The sequence below is a fragment of the Rasamsonia byssochlamydoides genome, assembly GCF_041956645.1.
Source record: "Rasamsonia byssochlamydoides strain NRRL 3658 unplaced genomic scaffold VTN77scaffold_139, whole genome shotgun sequence".
Classification (NCBI taxonomy): domain Eukaryota; kingdom Fungi; phylum Ascomycota; class Eurotiomycetes; order Eurotiales; family Trichocomaceae; genus Rasamsonia; species Rasamsonia byssochlamydoides.
Window position 1 is genome coordinate 1 of NW_027192521.1, and position 16,085 is coordinate 16,085.

The 16,085-nt window shown below is 47.6% G+C and overlaps 5 protein-coding genes across 5 annotated transcripts; 2 read left to right on the plus strand and 3 right to left on the minus strand.

Moving 5' to 3' along the window:
- Window positions 1-210: 210 nt before the first annotated feature.
- Window positions 211-869, minus strand: VTN77DRAFT_1669 (uncharacterized protein; the record flags this gene model as incomplete). Its single annotated transcript, XM_069417425.1, has 2 exons — window positions 211-674; window positions 731-869. 2 exons carry the CDS (start codon window positions 867-869, stop codon window positions 211-213), a joined length of 603 nt encoding a protein of 200 aa, XP_069272806.1.
- A 956-nt stretch (window positions 870-1,825) lies between these two features.
- On the minus strand, window positions 1,826-3,069 carry VTN77DRAFT_1670 (uncharacterized protein; the record flags this gene model as incomplete). Its single annotated transcript, XM_069417427.1, has 4 exons — window positions 1,826-1,833; window positions 1,891-2,433; window positions 2,505-2,635; window positions 2,774-3,069. 4 exons carry the CDS (start codon window positions 3,067-3,069, stop codon window positions 1,826-1,828), a joined length of 978 nt encoding a protein of 325 aa, XP_069272807.1.
- Window positions 3,070-4,339: 1,270 nt separating this feature from the next.
- On the plus strand, window positions 4,340-4,670 carry VTN77DRAFT_1671 (uncharacterized protein; the record flags this gene model as incomplete). Its single annotated transcript, XM_069417428.1, has 2 exons — window positions 4,340-4,561; window positions 4,629-4,670. 2 exons carry the CDS (start codon window positions 4,340-4,342, stop codon window positions 4,668-4,670), a joined length of 264 nt encoding a protein of 87 aa, XP_069272808.1.
- Window positions 4,671-10,145: 5,475 nt separating this feature from the next.
- On the minus strand, window positions 10,146-11,457 carry VTN77DRAFT_1672 (uncharacterized protein; the record flags this gene model as incomplete). Its single annotated transcript, XM_069417429.1, has 5 exons — window positions 10,146-10,718; window positions 10,779-11,045; window positions 11,095-11,140; window positions 11,197-11,255; window positions 11,308-11,457. 5 exons carry the CDS (start codon window positions 11,455-11,457, stop codon window positions 10,146-10,148), a joined length of 1,095 nt encoding a protein of 364 aa, XP_069272809.1.
- Window positions 11,458-12,426: 969 nt separating this feature from the next.
- VTN77DRAFT_1673 (uncharacterized protein) lies at window positions 12,427-14,995 on the plus strand (the record flags this gene model as incomplete). Its single annotated transcript, XM_069417430.1, has 8 exons — window positions 12,427-12,510; window positions 12,613-12,635; window positions 13,148-13,356; window positions 13,409-13,600; window positions 13,702-14,036; window positions 14,093-14,226; window positions 14,329-14,726; window positions 14,811-14,995. The coding sequence occupies 8 exons, from the start codon at window positions 12,427-12,429 to the stop codon at window positions 14,993-14,995; spliced, it is 1,560 nt and encodes a 519-aa protein (XP_069272810.1).
- Between the last annotated feature and the right edge of the window lie 1,090 nt (window positions 14,996-16,085).

Genomic DNA, 16,085 nt, shown 5'->3' on the forward strand with positions numbered 1-16,085 from the left:
GGCATTGTTAGGCGCTTTCAGCCGTGGTTGGGGTGGCAGCTCGGTGTCCGTGGCAGCTCGGTGTCCGATTACGTTATTTCCATTATAATAGAGTAGATAAACTAATCAGAACACAGCATCCATGAGTGCTCTTATGGGCTCTGGCCTGTGACATAGTCCTTTTAGAGGGCAACGCCGTCTTTTGCAATCACACTTGGAGCCTTTTTCTACCTACGCCGAGATGGATCCTGCTGCCTTTCTCAGGAAACTAGCAACCAATACAACCTCCCTCCCATCCCGAGTCCGTTCGTGGTACCTTGGCTCCTCCTTCCACTGCACATACCCACGCCGCTCGTACCATTCCTGATTGCTGAAAGCCGGTGGCTCCCTTGTCAGATCCTTCCAGATCCCCCTCCACTCTGGCCACTCGTCGCGAAGGTATCGTTTGCTGAGCGTATTCACGGTGATAAAATTGCACTGGGGGCTCCCAAACGGCTCCTTGGTTGCCATTGACTCGACGAGATCCATTGCCTGCCGCCCTAACCCGGTGCCTCGGTATTCGGGAAGGATGAAGAAGGTCTGAATTGTCATTATTGTTTTGTCCGATGTCGCCAGTTCGGGATCGGGAGGATCGCAATAGGAGTCAAGGGAGATGTGTCCAGCGCGAACTAGCTCTGTTGCAGTTGAACTGCTGGCTGCGGGAGGCAGCATGATCCAAAGAAAGCTTTGAGACCTTCTCCTTGCTTCTTACGCCATTTCCGGAGCTTGTCGTCGCTGAAGTCCCAGCCACAAATGATCCGTTGATGCCGCAGCTCCGTATATTCGGACGGGTTATCCAGGTTGATTGGAGTGAGAGTGCAGGCTTGCGTGGCCATCGGTGAATGATCCATATTAAGTTTAAAAAGCTATGTATGTAGTGGATATAGTCGACTGGTAATATATAAATAGGACGGGATAGTAAGCGAACCCCTGAATCAACAGCGGGTATACTTTCTAAGCATTAAACCACAGCTCATATACATGCAATCTATCACTAATGAGCAGCAATCAAAACTGGTTATTAGCTCTTTAGCCACTGACTCATCAAGGTGGGGTCAATACGGGCTTCAGCTTGGTGTGCCTTGGAAAAACAAAATTAGAAAGTTTAATCTTTTGTCAACTACGAGATTAGTCTGCGAGATTCTATGCGGTTCCATGACCTAACCCTACCATATGAATAACTATGGGTGATTTGACCATGGATTTGAGAAGAATCGAGGACCTACTTTCGGAAAGTCGGATATCTTTCTAGGCACTTTAAACTAGGCCCGACTTCGGATATTCGATTGAAACTACTGTCACCGGAGATATCCGAGTGACATAGCGCACTCAAGGGACGTATCGTGTCGGCACGGGGAATGGGTTCATATATTGCTTTGCTGTCGACTAGCTCCTTTGGGCCTGTATTGCACCAGATCAGGAGATTCCGCGAGCTACATCGCCTGCATACCCGCAGAATCGTAACTGATGATCACTACTTTGAGTCAGCTAACACTGTCGGCTGAAGGCCCCCGAAAACACCGAGACATGCGGAATTCAATGTAGGTTTGCAACGTCAGATCTACTCAAACTGGCCTAAGTGCTCTGAACCCGTCATGAGCCTAGGTTTAAGCAGTGAGATCTGCCTCCGTCTGCACTTTGCAAGTACAATTTAACTCAATCGTAAACTATAGGAACATAGTGGTTCGGTCTTTGAACTGTCATACCATCTGAAAAAGGGCTCTCAACTTGCCCTAGAAGAAGCTTTCTTGTGCTTTGCCAACGGCTTCTCCCCCTGCCTCCGGTTTGATTCTTTGTTGCTATTCTATCAAGCTCCTATGGCACGAACTTCTGTCTTCGTAACCTCGAGCACTGCTGAGACATTTTTCTTACCTTCTAATTTGATCTCCTTACTGCCTCTGCTGCGCGCATTATCCCGCCCTGTCCTAATGGCTACTGCTTTATGTGCTTCCCACTTGCGAGCATCCATAGGATTATCCTCTTCCCCCTCCTCTGGTGCTGGAATCAAGCTGTCTCCCCCAGAAAGCCTCTTCATTGGTGCATTGCCGTTTGGCTGCACAAGGTAGGCAAGACTGTACCTTGTGACTTGAGCCTGTTTGCCTGGAGCAAAGGTAATGCAGTGCATGTCACTCTGCAGAATTCCAGCACTCCACTTGACCATTGCGTTGCCGAGATTGACAATCGCACACCTGGGGGCTGGTTTGACGTAGACCCAGCTACTCTCGTCGCGCGGGTCGGCACCCGGATGCAGCAGCTGCAGACCGCCAGTGATGTTGAAGAGGATGATCAGCGACCTAATATCTGTGTGCCAAGTAGAACTCGTGCGCTGATTGTCTGCTAGCTGCGGGGGGTAGCACAGCATGCGGAGCGAGGTGCCGGATGGGGAGTTTATCTGCTGTAGCAAGGCGAGGGTGCCTGGAGGTAGACGGAGCAGATCAGTGAAACGATGGAGTGCGCTTGCTCCATGTATGCTTTGATGCCGGGACGATGAGCCTCAATGCAGGATGGATTTGGCAACGGCTTGGAGACGCCCGTCATATCGTCCTGGCCAACGTTGTAGAATTCAACACGGTCTGGCCTACCATCTTCGATTTTCAGATTGCCAATGTGTTTGTACCTATATTCGTAAACCACTAGCATCAAGGCTTTTCAGAGCCTGGAAAAAAAAGTCCTCAAGACCATCGCGCAAGGTGGGCGGAGCAATCCGAATGAGTCATGAACGCCAACGAAGAGTAAGCAAAAGAAGCTCACCTACCCGAACAGTGAGTGTGGAGGCTGATAGGCGTACTTCATCAGCTCGTCGACGTTCATGGAGTTGACTTCCTCGTTGAGGTCGAACATGGTCTCTGCCTTTTTGAGAAATGCTTCGCCTTCAGGGCAGCCCTGAAAGTCGAGCAGGAAGAAGCCCATGGCTCTGTATGCCTCGAATAGAGCATCGGACTCACTCTCCTCGTGTGTCAGGAGCTTCGCGAAGGATAGGCGGGGTAGCTTCGCGACGGGAACGTCGTCGGGAAAGGCGGGGTACTTGTCAAAGTACGCTTGGGTAGGCATCTTTCAAAGCAGTAAAGATATAACTCGATCTAATCAAAGTGATAGCGCCGTCTTGGAACACTGGCAAGGGGAGATAATAATGACCAGATAATGGTGGTGGTCTAGGACGATCAAGTTTATATTCTCTCCTTTACTCCAAAATTGATGATGCTGGAATTGGGGAATGAGGAGAAGTTGTCAAGATATTAGTATCTAATTGGACTGAGAAGCTCCAACATCCAACAATCCTGACAGGCCTTAGGACATGACTGGCTATGAGACTCGATGTGTGGCTGAGAGGTGTTTGATGAGTTGGATTCGTTAAAAGCGTGTCATGCAGTGCTGGTATCTTTAGCCTCGAACCATCAATGGTAGCAAGGCTTAGGCTGTACAGAGTATGATCGAATAGATACGAGCCTGTGCTGCAGCTGCTGTGACGTCCTTGCCTAGCGCCATGCTTGTGCACTCTGTCCCAGTTTTCTGGACAGCTTGATTGGAAGCGAAAACCTGCCAGCGAACAATGAACCCGCCAGAAGCAATGACAGCTTTTTCTAAGCTTCCTCCCACTCTTTCCACCATCCTGACGGCTTAGCAAAATTTAACTAGTTAGTCCCAGGCGGCTGCTGTATCAACGACAATCGATCCAACATGCTATATAAAGATTGCGACGCCCAGGCTGGCTGTGCAGGTATCTGGCTCCATCAGCGTTAGGTAGGACCTAGCAACATTGGATGAGCTGACTAGTATATCCACTGCCAGGCATACCTGTCGACTTCGCCCGTGATTCGGCGATTATACACGTTCATGCTGTTGTTGTAAGGGACAGTCAAGTTCGGAATATTTATATTTTCTGTGTACCCTGTGTGCAACCGTAACTCATTATAGATTCTCTGGAAAACAACATCTTTTCTTTCTCGTCTCCTAGCGTTGTTTTTTGTCCCTTTTTGTCTTTCTTTTTTCTACATGATGAATCTTATGATATGTGGCATGTGCGGTGTTCAAGACGGTACGAGGGCAGTCAAGTCGTGTAAAATCTCTGATGATCCACGAGAATATATACCTCTGGGCCGATATGAGAAAAAAGGAAAAAGAAAAGCATGATCACTGAGTCGGCTACACTCGTAGTCTCCGACATGCTGGCAAAATTAGACGGTCAGGGACGACACTGCAGGAATTACGGCTGTCGAGGAAATACTGCAACGTGTCTTGGATTGGCAAGTTCAACTCTGGGCTTGTGAGCATCTATACCGAACTCCAACTTGCCATCGCTTAGCGCGCGATCCCCTGCTGCATGGAAAAAGGAAACATTCTGTGGGATTGCATCACGTACATTGACAATGAGACTGTGCAGAGAATCAACAAATTAGGAGGCATCGAGGCCATGGTGATATCACATCCGCACTGCTACTCGACCTCGCTACATTGGGCACTGGTATTGGACTGGAAGGTCTACATGCCGTATGAAGACTTGGAGGGGATCATCACCGTGGTTCAGAGGAAGTCCGATGGGAAGGTAAGCAAATCTCGCTGTTTGGGGACGAAGTCGAAGCCGTCAAAGTCGCTAGTCATTTCCCGGGAAGTGCGGCCTTGCTCTGGAAGAGTGCCAGAAAGCTATTGGATAGCGTCACCGTCCTGACAAGAGGTGTCAACCATGTTGATCGATAGCCAAAGACGGTATCCTTCAGGTTCACGTGGTCCCACTCCAATTTTGTGAGTATATTAGTGGCTTTGCGTAGTATTGTGGTTGTCATGATCATTGTTACTCATCTTATGTGAGTTGTACATCCAACTTCTACTGAATAAGATGCATGAAATTTGAAAGTCCGTTGAATCCCTTGACATTGAAGATTGCTACAATGCTTCCTGGAGCAGAGATATGAGGGGAAATAGTAAGCAGCGAATGCTCTACAGCGTGAGACTATTTGTAAAGTTCATGGGGTATCTGGACCAGACTATACACTAGGAGACTCTGGAAATCTCCAATGGAAAAGCTTGATGCATAGTAATGGAGGAGAATTACGATTTATGAACGAGAATCGTCCAATTGCGCTGCACCAGCCAACTTGCAGATAATCCCAACTTGTAGGCATAGGTATACTGAAGTCTGCCAATTCTTTCATAGTGGAAAACAGATTGACCAAAGAAGTATTATTGATGACCTGGTCAATTAGGCCAATCTGTGGTTTTTAGGTCAATGTGAGACTGTCAAGATTGCAAAGTAGACAATGCATTTGCAGCTAGTTATTCCTGTGGCAAGCCCTCGTTCTGCGAGAGCTTGCTCTATATCTTCTCCATAGGAAAGACCAGAGCCTGTCTGAAATCAGTAGTGACCTTCGCAAACCTCTGCATGGTAGGCGACAACTCGTAATACTATCTGAGAATGATCAGACATGCTTTAAGGACGTCCAGGAGCCTACTGGGGTGTATGTCGAGATCATCGCCTCAAATAACTCTGCACCTGACAAGGATTATCGCTGTGGATTCTATGAAGAAGTTGTCCAACCAGATCTTTGTGTTGAATAGGCCCGAGGAAAATATTTTTGTAATAGATCACCAGATTCTCTACTGGATTTGATAGACTTCCTGTGGAGTAGGCGACGACACGGGACGTATTGGAACTCCGGTCGCCGTTCGAAGTCGCTTTCGAAGTCAGGAAATGGCACATGGGAATGGTAATTGTATGGTGGTTATTGGATGTAAAGTGATTCGGAGATAGAGCTGGCCAGGGTCCCATGCTTTGCAGACAACTGCTCGAGACCAGATTGTTCCTTGCAGGGTTTACTGAGGATTCCCCGCAGAGAAGACCATGCGTCAATATGGCCTGGCAGAATATAATCACCCATATCCAGCGATGATTGGGCGGGAACGTCAACGTTGGAGCCTGTGTCATCAATGGCAGACAGCCGTCCTGGTGACAATCATTCAATCCTTTCAACAAAGCACAACGTCCACTAGACACACTTCCTCGGCTATTACTCCATCAGGCTGGACTTTGTATTTGCTCCATTTCAGTGCAGATCAAAAGCCACCGCAATCCAAACTGGTGAAATGGCAATATTCCAGCATGATTTCCGCTCTCTTGACATATGCAAATGTGAGTAGTGGATCATCAAAGCCTTGACATGTCCCAATACGATCCTGACAGTGCGTTGGAGAGAAGGCTCTTGGCTTTGGACAGGAATTGGTCCCTCCTCTAATGAGTCTTTCTGTGTCTTAGGAACTGTCGTGAGCAACTCTGCCAATGACACTGTCGTGAACAACTGCCAATGACACTATCATGCCCAAGATGAACACCATATACAGTGACATTAGCCAGTCGCTTTTCTTCCCCCGGATAGCTCAGGATCTGAAACGATCCTTGTCCTATATCTTGCTTCTTGGTGCTGAGATCATGAAGGGCCTTTTCTTCAGCCATGTCGAAGACTGATTCCAGTCTTTGAGCGGAATGAATTTATCATAGAGATATCATAGATATGCCTCTCGAATTCGCCGCTCGATATCTCTAAACTTGTCCTAACGCTTATAATGGATGAGCGCACACATAGGTCTATCTAACATTCAAACCTAGTGACTCCAGACACCCTGCTCTTTCCTACCTGTCCCAAGGCACCGGCATCGCAGTCGAAGACACAGCCGTTCTTGGTCAACTTCTGACAGAATTCGTGTCATTATCGGAGGCGTTGGCCACGTATGAAGTTTTGCAGGAATCAGCAGCACTGGTACCCTGACATATACGCTCAAAGAAAACGCGATACCATGATCGGTACGGCCGCGACCAATTCCTGTGGAGGAAGCCACGTTCGTGCCGTGGTTGTATGTGTATAATGCATATAAGAAGCGGAGAACGCTGGGGGAAGATGCAAAGGTTATGAGAAAGGTACCGTCAACGAGAAGCGCTACGATTCGGACAGAGATACGTTCCGACCAGGGACCCGATCAGGGCTGACAGAAAAGCCAAGCGAAGCTGTACGAACTAGATGATGAAAGGTCGGTCAAACTGGAGAGATAATGATAATATCCATTGCAAGAGGAGCGGGTTCTACTCATGCAGGCGTGAAGAGCTATCATTAGCACATCGAAGCAAGGAGACATACCATACACAACGCTAGCTCGTGTACCTAGTAATACTAGTAATAACCACACTGCTTCTGAATCTGAACAACAGTCTCGTGGTGCAGAGCCCGCTTCCCCTTCTCGATGGTCCTTCAAACGGCGCATGATTGTCTACTCGTCCGTAGTGTTGTGTCTTCCGTCATATTCTCAAACAGTTTCGAACAGTTACTCATTAAAATTACTCAAAACCAAAAGACACTTTTAGACTGAGTTCTTATCTATAGCGGCATAGTAATTGGCTGGAGCTACGGAGTACAGCTACGTGAAGCTTTATGCTGTAGTCTCGTATTATTACTGCGTATACGGCTCATGCCCTCCCAGATGGAGGCTGGACGTGTGCTTTAGCAGTGAGAAACCGCGAATTTGGCACGCGAAATCATCCCTTATTATGTTCCAATATCATACAGCATCCTCCTGCCTTCGAAACTATTGGGCAAGGTATACTCCGTACTCAGTACCCTTGTCATTCCCGGCTGGCCGGTCCGAGACCATTGCTGGAGCGGTAGTTTCAGGCGTTCGACCTTATACGGAGTAGTTATTCAACAACTCAGCCAGTATCCGAGACCGTAGCCTTGGTCCGCAGTTACCATATCCCTTAAAGTTGGCATTGAAATTGGATACAGGAAGCTGATAACGCTAGAAATCCATCCTGCCGGTAGTATCCTCCCCCTGATAACACGCGGCCCACCCCTAGTCTCCTCTAATCCTTCCACTCAGTCCTCTTCTTGGGCAATTTCCGCGTCTGCCTACCTTCCTCTCAGCCTTCCTGTTCAATCTCTAATACGTGTGTTCTAGTTGGGATTGAAGTGGCTACAAAAAGGCAGGATTATGTTCTCTCATCAAGTGGAGTGACTCGTGAGAGAGAAAAGTATAGCAAATAAATACGCAGTACTCCGTACATGAAATGAGGTCGACGAATAGTAAGTTGTTTCTGAGTGCTTGGTCCCAGACGAGACTGGGGCCATTCAGTAGACGGCTCATCTTTACACCAACGAGAATCCTTTGTTGCGTCCCAAGAGTTTTCCAGCATAAGATCATTGGAAAAGCTTTTTTAAGGTTCTGAAATACCCCTGTTAGCCAGCTAAGCCACATTACGACTTGTGTTACCGCTGGTGTCCCCCTGTCATAGAAAGATTCAGTCTACGGAGTACAGAGTACGGAGTAGATGCCATATTATCTCTGCAGATTATGCAAGGGTACCCCTGTGCCAATGAATATGGAAAGCTTTTTCCCTCACTGATGCGCCCATCTTTATCCTGTAATGGATCCTTGACAGAGAGTCTTTCCTTTCAAAGAACATCGCGCTCTGAGCAGGAGTTGAGCAAAGCATTTCCGACAACACGGACATTACCGTACCTGGTGGTGCCATTCATCTGGAGTCACCTCTATTTGGTATTTTCTGCCTAGCAAATGCTGTTATGTAGTCCTTTTTAGCTTTCAACGACACCAGCTTGGCAGAGAATGTTTGCTTGGCACTTAGCACACGAATCATGACAGATGGTACAGCTGCTCATGCATGCCAAGTAAACTGGCGTATGTGTTAAACTCGTCTATGTAATCATGCCCAGAAAAACTGCCCACAAAGGTCTGGCCCCCAATTAGCTCCAGCATCCAGGCAGAAGGTTTTGGCTAGCGCTAAGCCAAGAAACCAGAAGACACTTGCAATGTCCCAGGATACCCACACTCTAAATTTTCAATGGATATTACCCCAGCCATCTTAGCTCTGTTGGGGTTGGTCAGGGCACATATTACCCTAGGCGAAGAATTAGATCTGCTCCATAAACTGGTAATATTAGGTTCTTCATCCCTTCCATGGGCAAGGAGTGGACGGCTCATCCTGTCCATGACTACAAAGGACACCAGTACCTGTGATTTACCTGTCATGACTCCTGAGGGAGCACTATACAGAGTGCAGCCCTCGCTAGCTATAACAAGTGAATCTTCACAGTCCAAGTAGAAACACGGACAATCTCTACGATCTTGGCGTCTTGGATCCCCAGGACTCAGGACCATCACTAAGTAGCAGTCACTAACAGGACTAGATCTACTCCGTACAATGGCATCATGGAATTGGTAACAGTCCGCGACTAGACCATTACCCCCCAAGGAGAAGTCCACCCAACGACCTGACCACCGTATTCGTATTCTTTTCCTTAGCCAGAGCCCAGTAGACATCAGCTCAGAGTGTGGCACGGGTTACAGAGTATGGAGTACTCCGTCCTCCGTACTCCATAGACTAAGCGTTACCAGGTACCTCACCAAGTACGTACATACTCCGTACGTAAATTGCGTATGACGCGTCTACTGGGGAAATTAATCAATCGAGCGGCCAATCACAACATGACTATATTTTAAAAAATAAAAACTTCAACTTCCGTATTGCACATATGAGTAAAAAAAAAATCATAGATTAGCGACGGACATTTTTCTTCAGTGATGGAGACAAACACATATTAGCAAGAGCTGCGAGAATTAGGCAATGGACTAGCTAGCTATACGTAGGGAGTCCGCATGGAATGTACCTGGGTAGATAACAAATAAAAACTTGATTATATAGTACGGTACAATAAATATTGTTCGATACAGTTAGTAAATTATGTTGCAGCCAATAAACAAAAATATCGCTGTCTGTTTACTATTTTATCTTACAGCAGCTAAGCTTGACCTGGTACAAAAGAACGTAAGGAAAATAAGAGGAAAACGAAAGATAGAAAGGGAAAACAGAAGTCGACACCACTGGGATTCAACCGATGCGGCCGAACTCACAGGCTAAATAACGAGTGAACCATGTAGAAAATTTTGGTAGCAAAAAGAGCGTCGAATAAAGAAAGTTTTGGATAGGCAAACAGGGAGTAGGGAGGTGTGTATTCCTTACGGAGTCATTTGTTTGCTTAGCAAAGCTGCAACCGCATTGCTGTACCTAGTTAATTTCTCTAGCCTTCTTCACATGCGGAAAAATGTCTGAGAGCCTCGAATCCTCAGGCTTAGCAAATCTGACGCCCGCTATAGGACTGCAAGCCCAGCTGCGCCTGGTCATCTTCAGGCCGCTTTGCCGCTGTACTCACGTCAACATTGGTTGTGACCTGAATATGCCCCTTTGTCGCCCGGTAGATGAGTTCCTCCTCTGACCCAGTTTGGGTCAGCTCGTGGGCATTGCTCGCCTTCCGCGAACGGGACAACTCTCCAATCTTCCGCCCAGTGCCTGTACCGCGTTCATGGCTTGACAGCTTGTACACACCAGCACTCGGGTTGCCAGAATCGTGGGTCGAACCTCCAGTGATCCTTTTCCACAGCGGCTTCATGCCTGGGAGGTTGACAGCAACGATAGCAAATTCAATTTCCAATGCTGCAACAATGATCATCTTGCCAAGCACATATGATATATCTGGGTTGACTGCGAGCTGTTTCAAGATGATGAAGCGGCATAGGGCAATGATCACGGCTGAACCTCCGAAACTAATAACGCTAAGCACCGCAACTTTGCGGCGTGTGGACATTTGCAGTGATAACACGGTTTTTATGGGGAGCGTCAGAATGATGACATCGGTGATGATGTTCTAGAAATGATCAGCAGGCAAGAAAGAAAGCCTTTGGCGAAAGAAGACCAAAAAAAATACCAGGACTGAAGGACCCATCAAGAGCACGTATGAGTCGATACATTTGGCATCAGGGTAATCGGCTCGGTGGAGGATGGCGGCGAAAGGCCTGCATTGAAGGAACGCCAGGAGCCAGTTGATAATGGTGAAGGCAGTATTGAGCACCATTGTCCCATACACAAGTCGTTGAAACACCTTATCTTGGGATAGGCGCAGGTAGAAGAACAGGAACGCTTGCTTCATTGTCCAGTGGGTAAACATGTACCATATCTCCTCGATGAACAGCCACTAGATTTTGTTAGTCCGTCGGCAATATCGATCGCGAAGCTGAGCAGACCTTTGTGATGTTGTCGATCTGATATTCATTCAGGAGGGTAACATGTCTATTTCTATGGGTTAGGGCTTATTACAGAAACGATTCGATTATCAAACAACCCACAATCCGCATCCGTAGTGAAGGAAGATATACAGCACACTCTGCTGCATAGAGTTGACGAGCTGGAGAAGATGGAGTCAGTCTTCACACGAGAAAATTTTGATACTGCCTTACCAGCAGGAAGATCGCGACTGCATCGTCGAGGCCAAACGTTTTCAGCAGAAATGCCCGACAGTAAAGGCGAAGAAAGATAGAAAGCGTCCCGACAGCGAATGCAACTGAGATGACTGCATAAGTCAACGGCTGGAGATTTTCGATTGCCATGATGCACAGTCTCGAAGATTGGAACGAAGAAACAGAGACGGAGAAAATCTAGCGAAGGGACGCTTTCCTTTGGACGAAGCTTTTGGTTTAAATCCCAGCATCGCGAGACACGGCATCGCAGCGTAAACCAGGACAAGGCAGTCTTGCCAGGAGCCAAGTCTGTCCATTGCCATATTCGTGCACAGAAGGATGATACCTGAATAGGTAGTTTCGCTAGGGCTTAATAAGCTAAGTAGGGTACGCATTGTGTCTTAGGCATGATAAGGCCGGGCCAGAAGCGGACCGAGGGCGGCCAGGCCCGAGCCGGTCTAGACGCCCCGTCTGGGGTTGGCAAGTGGATCCTCGGGCCGTGNTGACAGCGGCGCTGAACCTTGTCCCTGTCAAAGGTCTGATCTTCCGCCGTTCCCTGGAGAGGCTAATTAATTAAGAACGAGACGGGACCCACTGTGGAGAGAAGCCGTTGACCAACGGATGAAGATTTTACAGCCATCTTACTAGGGGAATATATAACAGGATCTAACGCTTATCTAATGGTAGCCACATAAACATAAACATTCAGTTGAGTTTTTTTTTCCCCAATCTAGGCACAAACCTTAGACTTTCGGAGAATTGTTTTTCAAAAGATGGCCTTTATTGTACCACAACCTTAAAATTATATATAGTTTACATATTATAGTAGTGAGATTAGATGATTCCTGGGTGTGGAAGTTAACCATAATTCAAATCACATCTTCCTCCTCGAAAGGAGTATCGTAAGGCACTACTCCGCATAAGGTTCGGATCCAGCCCGTTGGCGGGAAGAAGGACTTAGAGGGTTTTTAGAGGTATTTTTCTTTACTCCGTTCATACGGAGTACGCTTAACTGACAGGGATTGATAATATTGATCGACGCTTTTCAAACCCTGGTGGTCCTGTCCCGTTCCGTACGGTATCGCTCCATGACTCCCTGCTCGGCTAAGCTGCCGGACCATGTCGAGAAGCCATACTCCGTACCTCATGATTACACCCCCTGGCCTAGGCATGAATACTCATCTGGAAGATGCTACAAATCAGGTTCGTATTAACACACACCAATGCAGCTCCAGAAACCCATCAACTGCGGTGATGGCTACAAGACCAAGCAAGATCCAGGAAGCTAACGACGTCGACCCGCAGAGACTGGCAGCGACTGTCGGCATGTGAGAGCGCCGAAGGGATCTGGGTTGCATGCGAAACAGTGCTAGNTAGTAACGGCGCCGAGCTTCCCTCGACTCCAAGAACGGGGCGCTCTTTTCCAGCAATTGCCCCTGTTCATTGCCAATCCTCGCATTGACCGCCTGCTTCGTTGTATAAACCCCCCTCAACAGGGATGTTTTCTCCAAACAGCATGAGCTCTTAGCATCTTTGTTTTTTTTTTCATTCTCTTCTTTCCCTCATACAGACGAGGCAGCTGGACAATTCCTCTTTGTCTTCTCTGAACGCTTAGCATGGACGCCTTATCCGTGAGCCTAAGAGATGTCCTCGAGGTTCCCCTTCTACAGGCAGCAGGCTCAGCAGCCTTGCTCGGAGTAATATTGCATGTGTCCATTTTTCGAGTGATTTTCGTTGAGCTATATCTTTATCATTTTATTGCACTCTATGTTGCCAGTGTTCTGGGAATTAGTTATGCTTACCTATCCTTGAACTTCTCTATCTTGCCGACTTTGTTCAGGGTCTCTGTTCTCGCAGTATCATTCAATACAGGCCTCATCCTGAGCATCGGTGTCTATCGATTGTTCTTCCATCGCCTTCGCCGCTTTCCTGGCCCATTTTGGGCAAAGCTCACCCGCTTTGCTGACGCGGCCAAAGCAGCCAAGAATGTCCAATACAATGTCGAAGTGGCGAAGATGCATAAGCAATATGGTGACTTCATCCGGACAGGTAAGAACACTGTTTCTGTCGCAGGACTTTTGATGACTGACGATGTTCGCAGGCCCGCGAGAACTCTGCATTGTCCGCAAATCAGCCATTCCGCTGATCTATGGCCCTCAGTCAGAGTGTCTCAAGTCGAGCTGGTACACTCAAGTGTCCACTGACCATAGAAAATGTTCTATCCATATGACGCGCGACTTTGATGACCACCGCAAGAGAAGGAAGGCTTGGGACAGAGGCTTCAGTATTAAAGGCAAGCAGTTACTTGTCTTCCACGTAACCCAACTCAGTCGAACGAGCCCTAGGCTCTTCGTATCCTGCTGACAGTCTAGCTAACTTGAACCTCTACCATAGCCCTTGCAACCTACGAGCCGCGTATCAAGGCGAAGGCAGACCTCTTGGCTACTGAAATCAAATCACGCCTAGGCCAGCCTCTGGATGCTACTGCTTGGTCCATGTTCCTTAGCTTTGATATTATGGGTGAAGTCGGCTTTAGTAAGAACTTCAACAACCTGAACACAGGGATTGAGCATCCAGCCATCAAAGGTGTGCATGACCATATGGGCGTTCTGGGAGTCCTGAGTCATGTGCCATGGCTGCTCAACATCCTTGGCGCCATTCCTGGTGCTACAGCGGGCTATTCTGGGTTCTTCAAGTGGTGCGCGGATGAAATCAAGGCTAAGCAGAAGGTAGCATCATCTATTCCTGCTTGTAATGGGGCAGAGCTAATAATCCGATGCTCCAGACTTGGAATCCGGAACAGTATCCTCAGGATATCGTGTCCTGGTTGCTGAAAGCCTACGTCGAGAAGGATGTCTCTGCCTCTCCTTCTGAGGCCGCCCTTCATGAAGATTCTCGCGTGGTTATTATCGCAGGGAGGTGCGTTGTTCCTTTTTCCCCTTTCCTTTTTCTTTTTCTTTCCGCGTATAATGCAAGCATGCAATCCATCCGCCTGCACTTGGCTGACATCTCAATTGTTAGTGAAACCACGGCCACTACTCTCGCCACTGTCCTCTTCTATCTTGCCAAATACCCAGCTACCCTGCAGAAGCTCCAGCGCCTCTTAGATGAAGCTATGCCTGACGGCAACTGGTCCTATGAGAAGGTCAAGTCAGTTACCTTCATCGATGATATCATCAATGAGACGCTTCGTCTCAAACCTGCTCTTCTCACTGGTGGCTACCGTGTCACGCCCGCGAAGGGAATTCAAGTCGATGAAATGTACATCCCTGGTGATGTAAATGTGTTCGTGCCTATGCAGTTGATCCAGACAGATGACCGGTACTATAAGAAGGCACATGACTTCATCCCTGAGCGATGGAACGAGCGGAGGGAGGAAATGGAAACTGATAACGCGCCATTCCTGCCCTTCTCCATTGGTTAGTACATCTTCATATTCCCTTCGCGTCTATTGCAAGCAGGTTTGCAAGTCGAATCTTTGGCTGACAAGACAATTTTTGCAGGCCCGTACAGCTGTCCTGGCAAGAACCTCGCCATGCTAAGCCTTCGCATTGCCATATCGACCATCGCGCAACAGTTCAATGTTACCTTTGCGCCTGGTGAGACAGGCGAGGGATTCGATAAGGGTGCACTGGACACGTTCACCACTACTCTGCCTCCACTGCAGGTTCAATTCCACCAGCGATAGGAGCGCGGTAAGCCGGAGATTTTCCAGCAACTCCTTGTCCTTGGTGACAATAGGAGAGCGGGGTACGTGAGGGGTTTTTGGGAAATCTGTTGTAGTCAGACATGACTTGGTATATAGTTCGTTGTGTATTCCCTTGAGCTTTTGACCTAAGGTATCAGCCACTATATATAATTTCGAGTAATGTAAATGCTACAATCTGCAGGTACAGGTTACATGACTCACTGTAATATCCATACCTTGACAATCGTTCCATCGTCCGAAGGACTATTCATTGGTTTGATCCGCGGCTCAGATTGTAAGGCTGAGGAGGGCGACCGCCGACAGTCGATTCTGCTCGTTATGTATCTGAGCGTGCCTTCTTGAGATCTGCGCGGTAATCAGGGCTGTACCCGGGAAGCGCTTGACCGAGATTCCTGGAAGGAAAGGCCACATGCGACAAGGAGAACGTAAACAAAACGACGGAAGACGACCGCTTGCCCCGTCGGGGTAGGTATCGTCAGGACTCTTGATTCGTTTGTATTTGATCTCAAACAGGGCGGACGTGAATATTATATATATCTCCCACAAGCGGCCTCAATTCAAGTACTGATGCATGAAGGAATAGTATAATAGATGCCTCCACTCCTGATGTATAGGATTTTTGGACTGTATGCACACTTGAACCGCTCAGGATCAATCATAAATACAATACTCTACGGACCAGAACAAAGAAAGGATAGATGGATCAATTGCTCTGTGTGGAACTTTAAGTGCCGTAATCAAGTCCTAAACCTAGAGGATCCAATAACCACTCCTCGCTTTCGTCACCGATTTGTGATGTTTTGGTTTCTATTTATATATCTCCTTTCTCGTTCTCTCTTGTGATCACCTCACATGAAAAGATAACCGATTTATATAGAAATTTGTCTCCCATTGTCGCTTTCGCCAAGTGCTGTCACGATTTCACCAGGCATATATATATATATTTGCCTGTATACATTACTCTCCACTCCTGAATGGCACTCCTTCCCTCGACTTTCTTTAAGGAGGAGAATAAAGTAAAAGATGTAAGTATCGACACGAAATATGGAAACTTCATTAAGGGTTGTGG